The sequence below is a fragment of the Canis lupus genome, chromosome 3 (genome assembly GCF_011100685.1).
Source record: "Canis lupus familiaris isolate Mischka breed German Shepherd chromosome 3, alternate assembly UU_Cfam_GSD_1.0, whole genome shotgun sequence".
In the NCBI taxonomy this organism is placed as follows: Eukaryota; Metazoa; Chordata; class Mammalia; order Carnivora; family Canidae; genus Canis; species Canis lupus.
This window is the reverse complement of record NC_049224.1, coordinates 70,114,950-70,132,098: the sequence shown is the minus strand read 5'-3', so window position 1 is coordinate 70,132,098 and position 17,149 is coordinate 70,114,950. Positions and strand designations below refer to the sequence as shown.

Genomic DNA, 17,149 nt, shown 5'->3' with positions numbered 1-17,149 from the left:
AAGGGGCCACCACCATTTCCCTGCAGGATGAGAAACCTAACTGGTTTTACCCAAGCTTTTACCCTTGGCCTCCTACAGGCTGTTTTAACATGACTACCAAATGTCCCATTCCTCCGCCCCTTCCCCAATCTCTCACAAAGGTGTCCACATCTGAATCCCCCAAATCTGTGAACATGTTGGCTTGTATGACAAAACACTTTGCAGGTGTGATTAAGTTAAGGATGTTGGGCTGGGGAGGTTATTCTGGAATATTCTATCCAATCCAGGAGGGCCCAGTGTAATCATAGGGTCCTTATATAAAGGGAGCAGGAGATCAGAGACAAGAGGAGATGCCATGCTGTTGGCTCTGAGGACTGAGGAGAGGACACAAGATTTGGGGTGTGGGTGGTCTCAGTGGGAAAAGATAAGGAAACAAATTTGCCAGAGCCAGAGGGAAACAACCCTGTCCAGAGAAAATGATTTCAGACTTCTGACCTCCAGAGCTATAGGAGAGGAAACTCATGTGGTTCACACACAAGAAAGAAAGAAAGAAAGAAAGAAAGAAAGAAAGAAAGAAAGAAAGAAAGAAAGAAAGAAAGAAAGAAAGAAACTCAGGTGGTTCTCAGCCACCAAGTGAGTGGTCATTTGCAGTGGTGGCCACAGGAATCAAGCACAGCCCTGCCTCACCCTGACCAGTATCCAAGAATTGCATTCTACTAACTCCTCAAGATCTAGACACTGAACATACTCCTTTTTACGCTCTCTGACCCCCCTGAGCAGAGGTCACTGCTCCTTGCCTGGCACCTGCATTACATCTAGCTCATATCTCCACTGCATGGGCGACAGGGTGTTCAAACATGTTCAAACACGAGCTTCACTTAGACTCAGGACCAAGAAGCAAGAGAAGCAGAAATGCCAATGTCTCTGTATGCAGGTTGCACAAGGAAGGCCAGCAAAGGTTAGTTCACTGCTCTTGAGCTCCTTCAGCTATTTTGAGATCAGCGGTGCATGAGGAAGTCGAGGAGGAGGGAGGCTACTGTAGGATCCTAAACCTCCCAACCACAGGGAGGGGTGCTGGGGTGCTCCGCTCACCCCCTCTCCTAGCCCTTGGAGGGTGTGATAGTCACTTCATATGGCACAAGGCATGAGTCAGTGCATGATCTCACCCTGGATTATCAACGTGAGCCCTAAGTGCATCACAGGTACCCCTGCAGGAGGGAGGCAGAGGGATGCGGGGCACACACCAGGGGACTAGGCCACGTGAAGACGGGGCAGAGACGGGGGATGTGGCTGCAAGTTGAGGAAAGCCAGCAGGCCCCAGAAGCCAGGAGGGGGCATGCAACAGGTTCTCCCCCAGGGCCCTGCCCACACCTTCATTTCCGACTTCCCCCCTCCAGAGCTGTGAGAGAACACATATCTGTCATATCTGTCCCTTAAAGGCTCCTGCCTGTGCTCCTGGGTTACAGCAGCCACAGGAAACGAACACCCTCAGACTGAGAATCAGGCTCTCACCTCAGCGGTTGTGAGGAACAGTTAAGTGTCAGATCCCGCTGCCAGGCTCCTAGGGATTGTTCAGGAGGAGGAAGCTGCCTGCAGACACAGGGGGGCCTAGAAGCTGGGAGCTCGTCACTCATTTTAGGGACTGCAAGACCAGAATTTCCCACACTTCTGTTGAAAATCCAGGCTTACGTGGTGAAACTTTGGGGGGCTCAGATTCTTTCTCAGAGCACCATTTGCTTGGGATCGCTTCTGAGGGAGGATCCTTTCTGGAGAGAAGGTGGCAGAAAAATCGTAAAGAGCACTGCCTCGTGTTCCTATTCACGTTTCAGGAGATAAGCTCACTAATTAAGCCTGCTGTAGACTGTGGGAAAAAGATAAGTAGGAAAACGAAATGTCTGGAAAAATGAAGGAGGTGAGAATGGCAGGAAAGATGAGACCTCAGAGCTGGGGAGACGTGGGTTCAAGTCCTGCTAGGCCACCTGCACAGGGAGGGGGGTGATGTGGGCAAGGCAGGCTCCCCAGAGTAGAGGTGTCCTCACTGGGGATACGGTGTCCCCTTTGCAAGGTGCTGTGAGGACCAGGGTGAATGAGCCAAAGTACCTAGCTGAGCAGGCACTCAATTTAAGGAAGAAAAGAATCAATTTTAAAAATTCGCCTTGGCCTTCTTGAATAAGCAGAAGGTGCATCTCAGCTGGGCAAGTAGCCCGCCACCCTCCTGCTTGGCGTTGAGTGCCAGATGATGCAAGCCCCCCATCTCCAAGCCCACTGGCCCTGCCCCTATGGCTGTTTGGGGGGTAAGGGAATATTTTCCTGCCAACTTGGTGCCGTGCTAGTTTCCTCAGGCCGCAGAAACAGATCACCACAAACCTGGTGACCTGAGATAACAGAAGTGTATTCTCTCCCCGTTCTGGAGACCAGAGTTGAAGTCGGTGGTGGTGGGGGTCGGCGGGCAGGGGTCGTTCTTCCCAGGTCCCGAGGTTCTCAGCTTCTGGTGTTGCCAGGAGTCCTCACTGTTCTGTGACTCTCCCCATGTCACTCGACATCACCTTAGCCTCTGTGTGTCTCCCTGTGTCCTCTCCTCGTCTTAAGAGGACACCAGTCATTGGATTTCGGGCCCACCCTAAATCCAGGCTGATTTCATCTTAAGATCCTTAACTAATTACAGCTACCAAGACCTATCTCTAAACAAGGTCACATTTGGAGGTTCCAGGGGGATGCGAATCTGGGGGTGCACTCTTCACCCTACTCAGGAGCTCGGAGCACAAGTGCTGCCCTCCTGCTGGCTTGGGGAGCATCTGCCAGGTGTGACCTTGGAGAGCAGAGCTCCTTGGGGGTGGGCTCTGGGCTCTCTCATGCTCACAGTGGGAGAGCCGTGGTCTGCCCATGGGGCTGGTGTGAGGGCTGAGAGAGCTGGCTGGAGTCAGACACTCGGCACAGACCCTGACACGCCCGCTAGGTACACGCCCGCTCACACTGTCATTGTTATCATTATCACTGTGACTTTTACTGTCATCCTGAGGGTCTGTGCTGGAGACGTCAATGGTCAGTGCTCAGTCTGGCTAGTTCACTGAGTGTGGGTCTTTGGGCAGTCATGGAGCTGGTCACTACATCTGGAAGCTTCCACAGACAGGAGTGGTTTGGGCTGGGCTGGTGGCTTAGGAATCGTTCAGAAAACATGTTAAAATGCGACTCCTGGGTGGTACCTGGGTGGCTCAGTGGTTGAGCATCTGCCTTCGGCTTCAGTAGCCAAAGTAGCTTCAGTAGCTTCAGTAGCTTCAGTAGCTTCAGGATCCTACAGTAGCCTCCCTCCTCCTCAACTTCCTCATGCACCGCTGATCTCAAAATAGGTTGAGATCCCAGTCCTGGGATCGAGTCCCACGTCGGGATCCCTGCATGGAGCCTGCTTCTCCCTCTGCCTGTGTCTCTGCCTCTCTCTCTGCATCCCTCATGAATAAATAAATCAAATCTAAAAAGTAATGCCATTCCTATTGTCTGCCCAGTGGCCTGCACGGGGCCCTGGGGTTATGTTTGACCACAGATGGGGGTTCTGAAGGGTAGCCACCCAGCTAGAGAACTCCCCCTTTTTTTTTCCCAGCTAGAGAACTCTTAATCTGGGTCAGCCCCTTATTTCACCCACAGGGAAACTGAGACCCACAGTGGGACATGGCTTTGCCCAAATCACTGTAGATTTTGGCAAAAGTGGAGTGAGGTTCCAAAGCATCCACAGAGGGCCACTCTGGAGCCCCACATCTTCCTGTGTGTTAGCTGGGGCAGCAGGGAGTGTGTCTCCCATCCTGGCTAGGAAGCAGGACTCAAAGAAGTGACCAAGGAAGGTCACATGTTTGGCTCAAGGTCAATGCAGCCAAGCCAAAAGCGTAAAATGCAGGAATGATTAGGAATATGTTAATAAGAAGGGAGTGAGAGGGTGGCTCAGTGGGTTTAGCGTCTCACTCTTGGTTTCGGTTCAGGTTATGACCACATGGGGCTCCTCACTCAGCAGAGAGTCTGCTGGAGATTCTCTCTCCCTCTCCCTCTGCCTCTACTCTCCCCTCCCCATTCCCTGTGGTTTTCTCTCTCTGTGTCTACAATAAATAAATCAAATCTTTAAAAAAAGAAAAAAAGAATACATTAAGAGAAACCTTAATCTCTGGGCATCAGAACCTTTGCTATCCACACTCTTGTTTCCCAAACACAGAATAAAATAAATTAAGATAAATGTGTTGACATATCCTTGCTATCCAAATCTGGTTACTTTTAACATGAATCTCTGAAACCAAATGGATTTAGAACAGGAGAAAGACATGTATTCTTATTGTGGATGAGAATATACTTTATGCCACTCAGCTGTGCCTTCCCACTCCCCAGAAACCTTCACCTACAACAACAGGGAAGGAAGGAAAAAAAGAGGAAAATTCTTCAAAGTTCACGTGTGCAGACAAAATGAACAACACAGAAATCTATAAAAGCAGTGAAAAATCATTCTTTTCTGTACAGAATTCTATACATTCTCGATAGATATAGAAATAAGAAAAATCCAGCAAATTATTTTTCTGTGTGATTGGCTTTCAGCAATTTGACCTTCAGAGTGTTGACTTTTGATGAATTAACTTCCAGTGACCTGTTTGGCTCTCTACATGGCCAATAGGTGGAGGGGTGGATGCTGGAAGTTAGTGTTGTAAGCTGAGATCATCTAAATAATCAGGTCTTTGATATTTCCCTATAATCTGCCTTTACTATTACACTCTCTCTTGTTTTCAACCATTCCTCTAGTTACCCCAGTTTGAGTGTGCCATATCCTCCCAGTAGGACCCTAACCTCTGTTACTCAAGATAAGCTCCCTTGAGGGCAGATTGTGAGTGTGTGTGTGTGTGTGTGTGTGTGTGTGTGTGTGAGACCATTATATCTCCAGGCCTGGAAGGATGCCTGCTCCAAAGCATGCACTCCATAACTACTTGTGAAATGGGTGAATGAATGAATGATATCTACTTCCATCTATCCATCCATCTATCCATCTATCTATCTATATTTCTAAGATGAGAGCCCATAACTGTCATCTCTTGCCTATTCTAGGGTTACAACTTCTGGAAAGATTGTAAAGGGTCACAGGTCTTTGCAGCCCCTCCCATAAGAGGTAAAGTCTCCTTTCTCTACACCTTCATTCTGGGCTGGCCTTGTCACTTGGTTTTTGTCCCAAAGTGACATTGAGTTCTAAGCCTGGGCCTCGGGAGGTTTTGCACACTTCTTCTCTTGTAGGTCTGCTACCATCAGTAAACAAGCCCAGGCTAATCTGCTTGGTGGTGACAGACATGTGGCCAGGTCTCCCTTCTCAACGACAGACCAGTGGTCAAGGCCACTTTGGAGCAGCTGGCATCCAGCCAACCTGCCAGCCAAACACAGACATGAGTGGAGATGAGCAAAACCTGGGCTAGCGTGGCATGGCCAGCACGTCAACCCACGGACTTGGGAGCAGTAATAAGTAGTCATTGTTCAATTCACTAGGTTTTGGGGTTATTCGTTGCCTCATTTTGCCTGTCTTTGGAATTTCCATATCTGTGTGGATTTCTTATCCTATTAAATCTGACTTTCTCCTATTAATCTTTCTCATGCCAGTTTGATTCTTAGGCTGGCTAGAAGGACCTTAAAGGGGACAGGAACTCTTGTTCTTTGACACCTGGTAGCCTATTAAAGGTCTTCAGAGCTCGGGATCTGGACTGACACAACCCTGAACTAGAATTCTGGGTTACCAGCTGTGTGACTTTTGGGAAAGCACTTAACCTCTCTGAGCTTCAACTTTCTATCATCTCCCAACTCCATGAGAGTTCATTTCTTCTTTTTCTTTACTTGGACCTGCTTTTAATCCTGGGCTCCAAGCTCCTGGTTGGGATGGTTCTTATTGCTCTTTATGCTCCCAGACATGAGTGCCCTACACAAAAAGACTCCATGAAACCATATCTTTCTCTACATCATGCATTCTCAGTTGGGATAAAAATTGGTTCTTGGAGGTGAGAGTGGGAGCAAAAAAATATTTTTGAATTTAAAATAAATTAAATGACATTTAATTGTGTATTATTAGTTTCAGAGATAGAATTTAGTGATTTATCAGTTGTATACAACACCCAGTGCTCATCGCATCACCTGCCCTCCTTAATGCCTGTCATCCAGTTACCCCATCCCCTACCCTCTCCCTTCCAGCAACCCCACTTTATTTCCTAGAGTTGAGTCTCTTATGGTTGGTCTCCCTCTCTGATTTTGTCTTATTTTAAGTACAAAATAAGGTCATGGAGCTTCAAAGTTTAGTTTTACCTGACATGATCTTATTTCTTTGCATTTCATTTCTCTTCTTACAGAGAAATTGACTGGAATTAAAACTAGTCTATTCCATGCTTGCTCAGGCCCCAGGGGATGGTGGCAGCCTCCCACTACTTCTGTTGCTCAGGCGCCTACATCTTTTCTCTTGATTCACTGTGCCCACATCTCTGTAAACAGGATGTTCATGCAATTCCCTTTAAAATCCCAGCCAACAGTACTCTCCTGCTGGACCTTGACCTAATTTCAAATTTATATAATAAGTTAAGAGTTTGCAGGCTGGTTTTATAAAGGGCATCTCCCCCAAATCCTGCATGGTAACAGGTGTGGAAGCTGGGTCTCCTGCTTGCAACGGGACTGTGAAGAATTCCCATTAGCAGCGCTCACTTGGGTTAGAGCCCACCTGCTGTGTAAACACACTCTAGGGATGTGGATGTATCTTGAGTAATGACCACTGCTTGTTTAACCTGCTTTTGTGAGACATTCCCATTTAATTGTCATTAAGCAAGCTTCAAAAATGAGGACCACACACTGATTTGGTGTCAGGATATAGCTCTTGATTTGCAGGTCTAACTTCTTAATGTATACATGCCATTGCTCCTACTCAGTGATTTCTGCTTGGTTAGAAATTAATTTACTTGTTATTCTGCTTTGCACATAGTTTCCTAACTTCTGAGGGGAAATGAGTCATCTGATTTGACCCCCATCTAAGCTCTGGACCACTTAATGCAACTGGGTGGGCCGTCTTTGCATATTAAATCAACATCATAGATCAGGGAGCCCTGTATTGGTCACAAGCTCACTAGGCACTTGGTACATACCCGTCAGGGTGACTCTTTCTAGCCTTCTGGAGCACTTAGAGCAGAGTGACCTTATAAGAGCAGTGACCATACTCCATGTTGTGTCTGTCCTCCCCACCAGCATGGGAATCTCCCTGGGAGGGTTTCACTTGGTGCCAGGCACAGAGCCCCCACATCATAAGATTTTTCACACTGTAACTGAAATGCTTTGGTGGCATCTCCTTTCCCTCAGAGATAAAGCTCTTTTATGGTGCCTCATTTATTAGCTGTCACAGCCACTGCCTCGGGGTTATGCGCACAGATAAAATATGTAGCAGGAAACTGCCTACCCTGTTTCTCTCTTTTTCCTTCACCTAATTTCAACTTCCTGTCAAGCCTCCGTGAATTGATTTGCTCATCACAGAAGCTGCCTCAGGCAAACTCTTGGTTTCTTTCCCAGGAGGATATCCTTTTCACTTAATCCTGGAGGGGCGGCCTCAAAACGGGGAGTCTCAGCCCCTTATCTATCAGCATTTCTGCGACACATTTTCCCAATGAGGCTCCTCTTGGGATCCACTTCTTCTTGTCCAGTTAAGATGATCTCCCACCCGAGCAATTGCCTCCCTTAGACAGGTAATTCCCCTGGGGCTTAAGCTGCACATTGTCAATGTGAATTCAAGAGAAGTTTCTTTTCTTTTTTTTTTTTTTTTTTTTTTTTTTTTTTTTTTTTTTATTGGTGTTCAATTTACTAACATACAGAATAACACCCAGTGCCCGTCACCCATTCACTCCCACCCCCGCCCTCCTCCCCTTCTACCACCCCTAGTTCGTTTCCCAGAGTTAGCAGTCTTTACGTTCTGTCTCCCTTTCTGATATTTCCCACCCATTTCTTCTCCCTTCCCTTATTTTCCCTTTCACTATTATTTATATTCCCCAAATGAATGAGAACATATAATGTTTGTCCTTCTCCGACTGACTTACTTCACTCAGCATAATACCCTCCAGTTCCATCCACGTTGAAGCAAATGGTGGGTATTTGTCATTTCTAAATGTGAGACAAGATTCCATCAAAATCCTAGAGAAGAACACAGGCAACACCCTTTTTGAACTCGGCCATAGTAACTTCTTGCAAGATACATCCACGAAGGCAAAAGAAACAAAAGCAAAAATGAACTATTGGGACTTCATCAAGATAAGAAGCTTTTGCACATCAAGAGAAGTTTCTAAAGCCTGGCCAATCACGTAGTGGGTGAAGTCTGGCTGCTGGGTGACCATGGCGGGGATTGGAGAGTAGAGGGTAGAGGGCCCCCATTGATCTGGGGTTAGGGAGGGCAGGTGGACCACCTGGAGGCTCCCAGATCCTGAGGGAGAGCTTAGAGTCTAAACCACCAGAGACTTAGTAGGCTCTGTGATCAGAAGGAAACCATGTTTGCCCACATTGGGAGTAAAATTAACACCACCCTAGGAAGAGTGAGGGGCTTGGGACAAAACACAAGGCACAGCTGAGTGATTTTGGTCAAGAAAGCACAGGGCTTGTGGGTGAGTCCAATTTAGCCTACTTGTGAAGCAGACAGGAAGATGTCCAGTGACATACAGCATGAACATTCATGGTTCTTCCTGGGAAAAACTGTTATGGAAGACGATAACCCAAAAAGCATTAATGTGCATACATGTCTCTGTGCGCATGTGTGTGTACATGTGTGCATGTGTGTACTTGCATGTATCTATGTATGTACACATATGTGTATCTGCATGTGTGCATACGTGTGTGTGTGTGTGGGCACATGCATGTACATGTGTGGGTGCTGATTTTAGATTAAGAGGTCAGGAGAGGACCCACTGGGCCTGATGTGTCAAGTGGGATTTCCACACCAGCCTGTAAGCCCCATGGGAGCAGAGGCTGCCCTTCTGGTCTGCTCCCCAGTGTTCTAAGGCCTAGTGTGGGGCCTCTGGCTGCCCCCTGCAGGGGTGCCCACATGAATGCTGCCCACAGAGGGGATGACGGGGGCCCTGTAGGACTGAACACAAATACCCCCTGAATCGCTTTAATGGCAATATGTGCCTCCTGGCCTTCCGGTCAATTTGCTGCCCTGCCCAGAGGGTGCTTCCACTTTCCTTGGCCCTCTCATCACCATCACAACACGGTATGGGTGTGTACACACACGTGTGTGTGTCTGATGCTCTCCCCCAGTCATTCTGCAGCCCATTTTGCCTCTCACTATAACACCCTGTTGTCCTGAGTTGGGGACGGATGCTGTTCATCCATCACGGATGTGACAGGACATGAACATGACGGCCCATGAAAAGCAGCAACATGAAGGGAGAAACAGAAATTCAGTTCTATGCGTTGATAGAAACGTAGCGTTGTTTTCATCAACACAGAAACCCAAACAAAGAACCACAGCAACACCTGCCAGCCAGATGTATGCAAGTGTCAGCCTTGCCCTGAACCCTTTTCAGTCCCAGCTGAGGGGGCCCTCTCTGGTGGGGGCCCCTGAGGACACAGACACAGAGCCAGGGAATGGCAAGGCCATTTAATAGATGGGGAGGAGAGGACTTTCCTACTAGGGAAACAGCAGAGCTGGGGCTGGAAGTAAGTCCTGGGGAAATCAAGGCTGAGAACACTTGAGAGACTCCACCCTCATGCAGCTACAGTGCAAGGTGGTGTTAGGGCTCTCTCTGGGAGTCAGGCGATCCCACCACAGCTGACTCCATGCAAGTTGCTCCCAGCCCCACCTTCTCTACAGCTGCCACGAGTCTTAAATGAGCTAGTATACACCAGGTGCTTGGCCACATCTAGCACACACCCAGCAATCAATAAATCTCAGACATTACTATTATCATTATTATTAATATCATAAATATCTTCCACGCTAAATGGTCACTTCTCCATGGGCACAGATGGCAACTTGAGTATCTCTCATTCATCCCAGCTTGAGTATCTGGCTCAGAGCTCTCAACTGTTAATTGTAGCTGTGATGTCGCAGTATGTTATCAGCCATCTAACTCTGGGTGACCCTGTTACCTGTTACCTACCATCTGTGGGATGGAAATGAAAGCCAGCACTGCATTAAAACAGGTAGGGGACTCTCTTTTCCCTTCCATTCCCAGTTGGGCTTTGCCCCTCCCGGACTGCATCTGCCCAGCGAGAACACCCCAGCTCACTGGTGCCCATGGGGAAGGAGGTGTGCCTTACCTGGCCCACTGCAGAAGGAGGCGATGATGGCTAGGATGCACACAATACTCAGGTATGGGATCCAGGGGGCATGGTCCTGTGAAAGAGCAAAGGTGTGGGCAGGGAAGGAGGTACTGGGGTAGAGAGGATCTGGGTTCTCACCCCAACTCCTCCTTGATCTATCTGCATGACCTGAGGAGATCATTTCACATCTCTGAGTCCCAGTTCAGTGTCCATAAAATGGAGATAATGATAACCCCCAAGCCATTCTATCTGCCTATTTTATAAATGTGAGGTGAAAGAATTTGATGCCTCCCAAGAATTTATCAGTGTCCTCAGCATACAGCAGATGGTAAATAAATGAGTAACCAACACTGCTTGAGTGTGTAGTCTGAACAGGCAATATGGGAAGTTTTATAGGCATTATCACATTTAAAAAATTTTCTTAATCTCTATTATTGTGTGAAACATTACATTTCTATCCCTCCTCCTGATAGGTATGAGATAAGTTAACTGTAGGCATTAAATATGTTTGAAGGGGCTGTCACTTGTCTGGCAGGGTCAGGGTGGCTCGGTGCTGGGCATGGAAAGATATCTAGGAAATTGCCCCTCTACTAGCAGACTGAATGGCTGATAATTAGAATATGGTATCACCAATGATGGGACATGGTGAGCATGTGGGGGAGGAGAAGGGGCATGTGAGCCCAATCTAGAGAGATTCAGGGAGGGGAGGAGACTGTGTTCACCTTTGAAGGCTGAGCTGGGATCACACAACAGGAAAAGGAGAGGAGAAAAGGTTCCAGGAGAGGGTTCTATGTGAGCAAGGGCACAGAGGAACAGGAGAGCACAGCACAGGAGTGAGCAGCAAATGTTCAGAGTAGAGGGTGATGGGTAGAAATGGGGAGAGCAGCCCTTCCATGCCCAAGTCCATCAGCTCTTGATGAAGGAGGATCTAGGATTGAGAGGAGCATTGTAGGCTCTTGTACACTGCATGGCTCACTGCTACACTAAGTTATCCACCTAACCATCCATCCATCCATCCATCCATCCATCCATCCATCCATCCATCTGGTATTCATCTAACCATTCATCCACTCACTCTCATCCATCTATCCATCCACCATCCAGCCATCTATCCACCCATTCATCCATCTATCATCCACCCATCCATCTACCCATTGATCTATCCATCATCCATATATCCAACCATCATCTATCTATTCATGCATTCACCCATCCACTCATAATCCATCATCTACCCATCTATCATCCATCCATTCATCCATCCACCTATCCACCCATCCATTTATCCATCCATCTGCCCATTATCCATCCAACATCCATCCATCCATCCATCCATCCATCCATACATACATACATATATACATATATCTATTCATTCATATGGCAGATTGTTTTTGGTTCCTCCTGGGTGCCATGCACTGGGCTAGGAGGTGGGAACACAGGAATGATACAGGCATGGCCCTGCTCCCACAACTGTATTAGAGAAGAAAGATGAGTCAACAGGGAAAGCCAATCCTGTGATAAGTGCTACTGCAGGATTTCCCCTGGGGTCCCTGGGAACATAGAGGAGGGTGACTCACTGAGACATAGGATAAAGGGTGATGGGGCAGCCAAGCAAGGAAAAGCTCTGAGACCTTGTGAAGTCAGGCTTAGGAGGTCCCACATGCTCCAGACAGCCCTTCCAAATGTCTGCCACAGCAGCAGAAAGACAATGCCCCAGAACATCACCCAACCAGTGAGGGACCCAGCTTGGTCAGTCTGAGGGGCCTGCAAGGGCATCCTGTCTGGTAGAAAACCCTGGTCGGCAGTTGGGAAGGAGGAGCCACTGCCAGTACATCACCCCCAAGGAAGATGTTTCTGCCTCCTGAGTGGTCAGCGTGCCCAGTAGCACCACCTTTCTGAAGGACAGGTGCTGTCAGGCACCACTCAGCTAATATTGCCTTTTTCTAGAGGTTTTTGGGACATTAAGACATTTGGCAAATGATCAACATGTGCAACTTTCCACTTAGGGATTCATTTTTGAAAAGTGCAAAGATTTGTTGACTACTGTGACCTTGGCCTCGTGCTTCACTTGGTGCTGAGACAGGCTCTAGGCACCAAGAAAGTGCTCAGTCACTGCAGGCTGTCGTGAGCAGCACAGGGGGCTGATGGAAACCCCAAGATCCCGGAATCTCATCCCAGTTCTGCCATTTACTAGCTGTGCAGCCTTGAGCAGCTTCTGCATTTATATTTATGCCTCAGTTTCCTGTCTCCATAAAAGGGAAAAATACCACTTTCACCAGGATTAGGTACAGCATAGTCCATCCCCCCAAACCTACATTTGGGTGCCCTTCCAGGTACTGTAGGTACATTTTCTCATTTAATCCTCCTAACACCCCTGGGCATAGGGACAACGGTCTCATTTTAGAGCTGGGGCCCTAAGGAGCAGAGCTCCTGCTGGAACCCACAGGCAATGATATGATAATTGTGGAAGTGCCTCATGTGGCACTTCCAGCTGCTTTGTGCTAAAATGTGGGAGCCAGAGGAGGTATCTTAGGGGTGTCTGGAGCAGTCTTCTCTATTCCATAAATGAGAAAACTGAAGCTTAGAGAGGAGACGTATTTTGGTCAAGTTCAGACAGCTCACTAGAGGCAGTGAGAGGACTATATATCCAGTGTCTGTCTTCCAGTCCAAGGACCTGTTACTAAACCCTCCTCCTTGAGGGCATTCAGCAGCTTCTAGCCGAAATGTCCCTTGGAATGCCATATCATAAGAGTTGTCCGTAGACAGTATGAACTTCCCAATCCAAGGCCCCAGAGCACCAAAGCCAGAGGCTGGCTCCATTCTGACCTCCTTCAGGGCATGACAGGCACATCCTCTCACCTGAAATGTCAATGTGATGGTGATGATCCCAAAGAAGAGGGCCATCAGCCCAAAGCCACCTATGAGGAGGGGTCTCCGTCCCAGGCGCTCGATGACCAAGCCCTAGGTCAAGGCAAAGGACAGATGGTTATTACTTCACTTCTAGTAGCAGGAGAAAGGGAATGTTGGGACTGGGAACCAGCACTGGGATCATGGTTAAAGGGTGGCTTTGACCTTCAGATAGCCCAGCCATTTTGTCTATGGCCACAGCCAGAGAGGCAAAGATCTTTAAGAGAAAGGGTGGGAGAAGAAAATCACCAACCTTGAGCACCTACTGAGTGTCCACACACTCCCCTTTCCTTCTAATCTTCCTCTCTAGGGAAGGGTGGGGTTACCTGCCAGGTCTGCAAAAGGAACCAAATGGACATGGTTGCTGTAGCCCTTCACCCACCCTTTGGTGCCAGCCTGCCATGGAAAGCAAGTGCTCTCGACTTCTAATGCCCCTGTGTTTTAGATGTTATAGAGGCAGGCTCCCAAGGCAGGGGCCCAGGGGTAGGAGGGGGCAGAGAAGGTTCTGGTGTTTTCCACTCTCCCTGAGTGTGGGTGGGTCAGTTTCATTCTAGGGTGTGATACCAGGAAGTCCACGTGACTGTAGCTCCTGAAGCCATGTCCCCTGGCCCAGTGTCCCACAGCTATAGGGCTGTTAGTGACCTCTGCCCAGCTGAATGGTCACAGTCCTGCCCTCAAGGCTGAAGGAGTCTTGCTGCAGGAACCCAGAGCCCTCCTCCTTTTCCTCTTTCCTCACACCCCGCTCTGAGCAGGGAGAGCTCTCCCAGAGACAGCGTGGGTGGCTGTTCCACTTGGCCAAGTGCACCTCAGGAGGTGAGTGGGCACAGCTCTAGGCCAGCCAAGTGCCCAGAGGACAGGCCACAGGGTGTTGCCTGGGTACCGTGGTGTAAACAGTGAGGAGACCGGGGGGTCCGGTGTGGAAAGTCAGGGGTTGGAGTGGAAAACATGCTTGGCTGATGGCCACACGGCTGGAAAACATCCACAGCTTGAGGACCTGGGTGGCTCAGGTGTTGAACATCTGCCTTTGGCTCAGGGTGTGATCCCAGGGTCCTGGGATCGAGTCCTGCCTCAGGCTCCCTCTGGGGAGCATGCTTATCCCTCCGCCTATATCTCTGCCTCTCTCTCAGTGTCTCTCATGAATAACAGATAAATTAAAAAATCTTTAAAACCAAACAAAAACATCCACAATTTCCTTTGGGAAGCCTTTCCCAAAGTAGGACTAATTAGTTGTCTGATTTTACAGAAGAAGTAACGAAACAGAGACACAGAGGTTTTGGGAACTTGTCCAAAGCCATGTGGCTGGTAGGAAGTAGGGTTGGGATCATCTACAAAGTCTTTTCTGGTTGCAGAGGAGGAGGATGAAGACAGTTTGGTCATTCAGTGGGAAGCCAGGCCCAGTGAGACCCACAGAAGCAGCAAAGATCAGCAATTGCTGAGAAAGTTCTAAAGAGAAACAAGGGCCAGCATCCAAGTCATCTCTCCCCCTAAAACCGTCATGAGTTGGGTTCCACCAAAGGGAAAGTCCAGATAGGAGCTGCCAGGGCGAGAGCAACATGCATAACGAAACTGGGCCCCTGGGTTGGGGGTTGGGGTGGGGAATGGGGAAGGTCAGTGACACCCAGGATCAGAGATTCTGGGATTTGTCAAAAGCCACATTCTATTGCTATTCGGAGATAAGCAAGTGGAATACATGCTCTCTCACACTGCAGGGATGGCTGAAAAATATACATACTCTTCCATTCAGTCATTTGCCTTGTATTTATCCTAAGAAAATAGACATTTGGTAGAAGATTTATGGACAAAGATCTTCAAAAATACTGTAGTTTATACTAATGAGGAAATAGAAAGCATCTAGGAGTACACCAACAATTGCATCCTTCAATAAATACTGGAATATCCAGATGACAATTATGTAGGGATTCATGTATTTTAAAAGAATTTTAAAGAACAGAAAAATCCTCAGGTTACGACTCTAAGGGAAAAGAGCCAGACACAGAGCTGTATCTCGCATATATTTATGTACACAGTTTGGTAAATTATGATTCTGTTAAACTGATATACCCTGGAAAAATTTATGCAAAAAAATAGCTTATAATGGCTGTTTGTGGGAATATGTGCTTATTCTTTTAATCATCATTTTTCAGTCTTTTCCAAATTTTCCACTGTAAGCTTCTTTTTTTTAATTAAAAAAAAAAAATCTAAAACACAGACTTAGCTAAGGCATTGGAGACACTATGCCCTGAGTCACAAATCGTTACTCTTCCCCTACCCCTGCTGACTTCTGATACCCACACATGTAGATCTTCACCGTGTAGAATGTCTCTGCTACAATCTCAGGATGGCCTCCCCATTCCCCACCGTTACGCTGGCAAGGAAGACCAAGGCTGCTCATAGCTGGAATGTGTGGTGACAGCCTTGTCTCCTAGGGTTACAGTGCCCAGTGACAGAGCACAGAAATGACAAGAGAAATTGCCACAACAAGCATCACAGTCACTGCCAGACACCGAGCACTTAAGTTGCTGTCCCGAGATTAACATGTGTTGCATTGTTACCTGAGATTACTGTGTACTTGTTACTGACTCCAGTGTTCTGTTTCTTTTTTTTTTCTTTTGGTTCGTTTTAGTTTCTTCAAAGGCACCACCAACAATTTCAGTATCAGCAAGTATGCCCCAGATATAAACCAACCGAAAATCACTGTCCTACATCATGATACCAACAATCAAATGCTTTGGGGTGGGGATGGGGATCTGGCAGTTTCATTTCCCTAAAGTCTCCTGATGAACCAAGGTAGAGCTGGAAACACTGTCCTTGATTTGGAGATAGTCTCTGACGGTGTCTAGGAAGACACCAAAGAAATAGCTGTGAGAAAGAAAGGGATAAAAACAACTCTGTCCATCCTAGTGGGAAACCCAACCAGTCTGCAGGGCTCCTTTCTTCATCTCTTCCTCTTTTAAATTGTTTTAAAGTGCAGCCTGTAGAAAGGGATTAGGGTGAAGACGGTATTTCCACTCAACATTAAAGTCATTAGTGAAAACATTAACTTAAGATGAACAATGGCCTCTGACGGTTACTGACATCAGCTGGAGATGGACTGTCAGCCTCCAAGAAATCTCTTCTGGGGACCTCTGAGCTAAGGGTTATTTAGTCATTCAGCAGTCCTGTACCCAACACCTCCTGCCCACCCCACAGTGCTAGGACTGCTGGTGGGCTAATAAAGAGAAGGCTTTTTGTCATGGTTAGTATTTAAAAATCAACTTTATTGACTTACATTCAATTCGTAGATTCAATAAAATGCACTGATTTTAATTGTACAGTTTGGTATATTTTATCGCTTCTTGGCCTTTTGGCTAAGATCAAGTGTGGTATATTTTAACAAATTTATACACTTGTAAAGCCATGACCATATCAAGATACAGAACATTTCTATCACTCCAGAGTTCCCTGTGCCCCTTTCCCTAGCTGCAAGCAACCACTGATGTGCTTTCCATGACACTAGGTTAGGTTAGAATTCCATATTGGTGATCACTATACTTTAAAAAAAATATTTATCTATTAGAGACAGAGAGAGAGAGAGAGAGAATGAGAGCAAGCGCACAGGAGGGGAGATGGGAAGGGGCAGAGGCAGAGAGAATCCCAAGCAGACTCCATACTGAGTGGGGAGTCTGACTCAGGGCTCACCCCACAACCCTGAGACCATGACCCGAAACCAGGGCCTGAGTTGAAACCAAGAGTCAAACATCTAACCAACTGCACCACCCAGGTGCCCTGGTGATCGCTATACTTTTGAGAATCATCTCTGTTGCACATACTGTTCCTTTTTGGTGCTGAGTAGTATTTCATTGAATGGATATACCACAGTGTTACTCCATTCATCGGATGGATATCTGGGCTGTTTCAGTTTGAACTTTTCTGACTAAAATTTTATAAACATTGGGATCCAAGGCTCTGTGTAGACATGTGCTTTGCTTTCTCTTGG

The 17,149-nt window shown here is 47.4% G+C and overlaps 1 protein-coding gene across 1 annotated transcript in view; it reads right to left on the bottom strand.

Moving 5' to 3' along the window:
• SLC2A9 (solute carrier family 2 member 9) overlaps nucleotides 1–17,149 on the bottom strand; it is a 189,046-nt gene that overhangs the window by 33,949 nt on the left and 137,948 nt on the right. The window contains exons 9-10 of the mRNA NM_001130835.2: nucleotides 13,126–13,227; nucleotides 10,261–10,336 (exon numbers count right to left, since the gene is read on the bottom strand). Of these exons, the coding sequence (NP_001124307.2) occupies nucleotides 10,261–10,336; nucleotides 13,126–13,227 (178 nt within the window). The remainder of the gene's footprint in view (nucleotides 1–10,260; nucleotides 10,337–13,125; nucleotides 13,228–17,149) is intronic.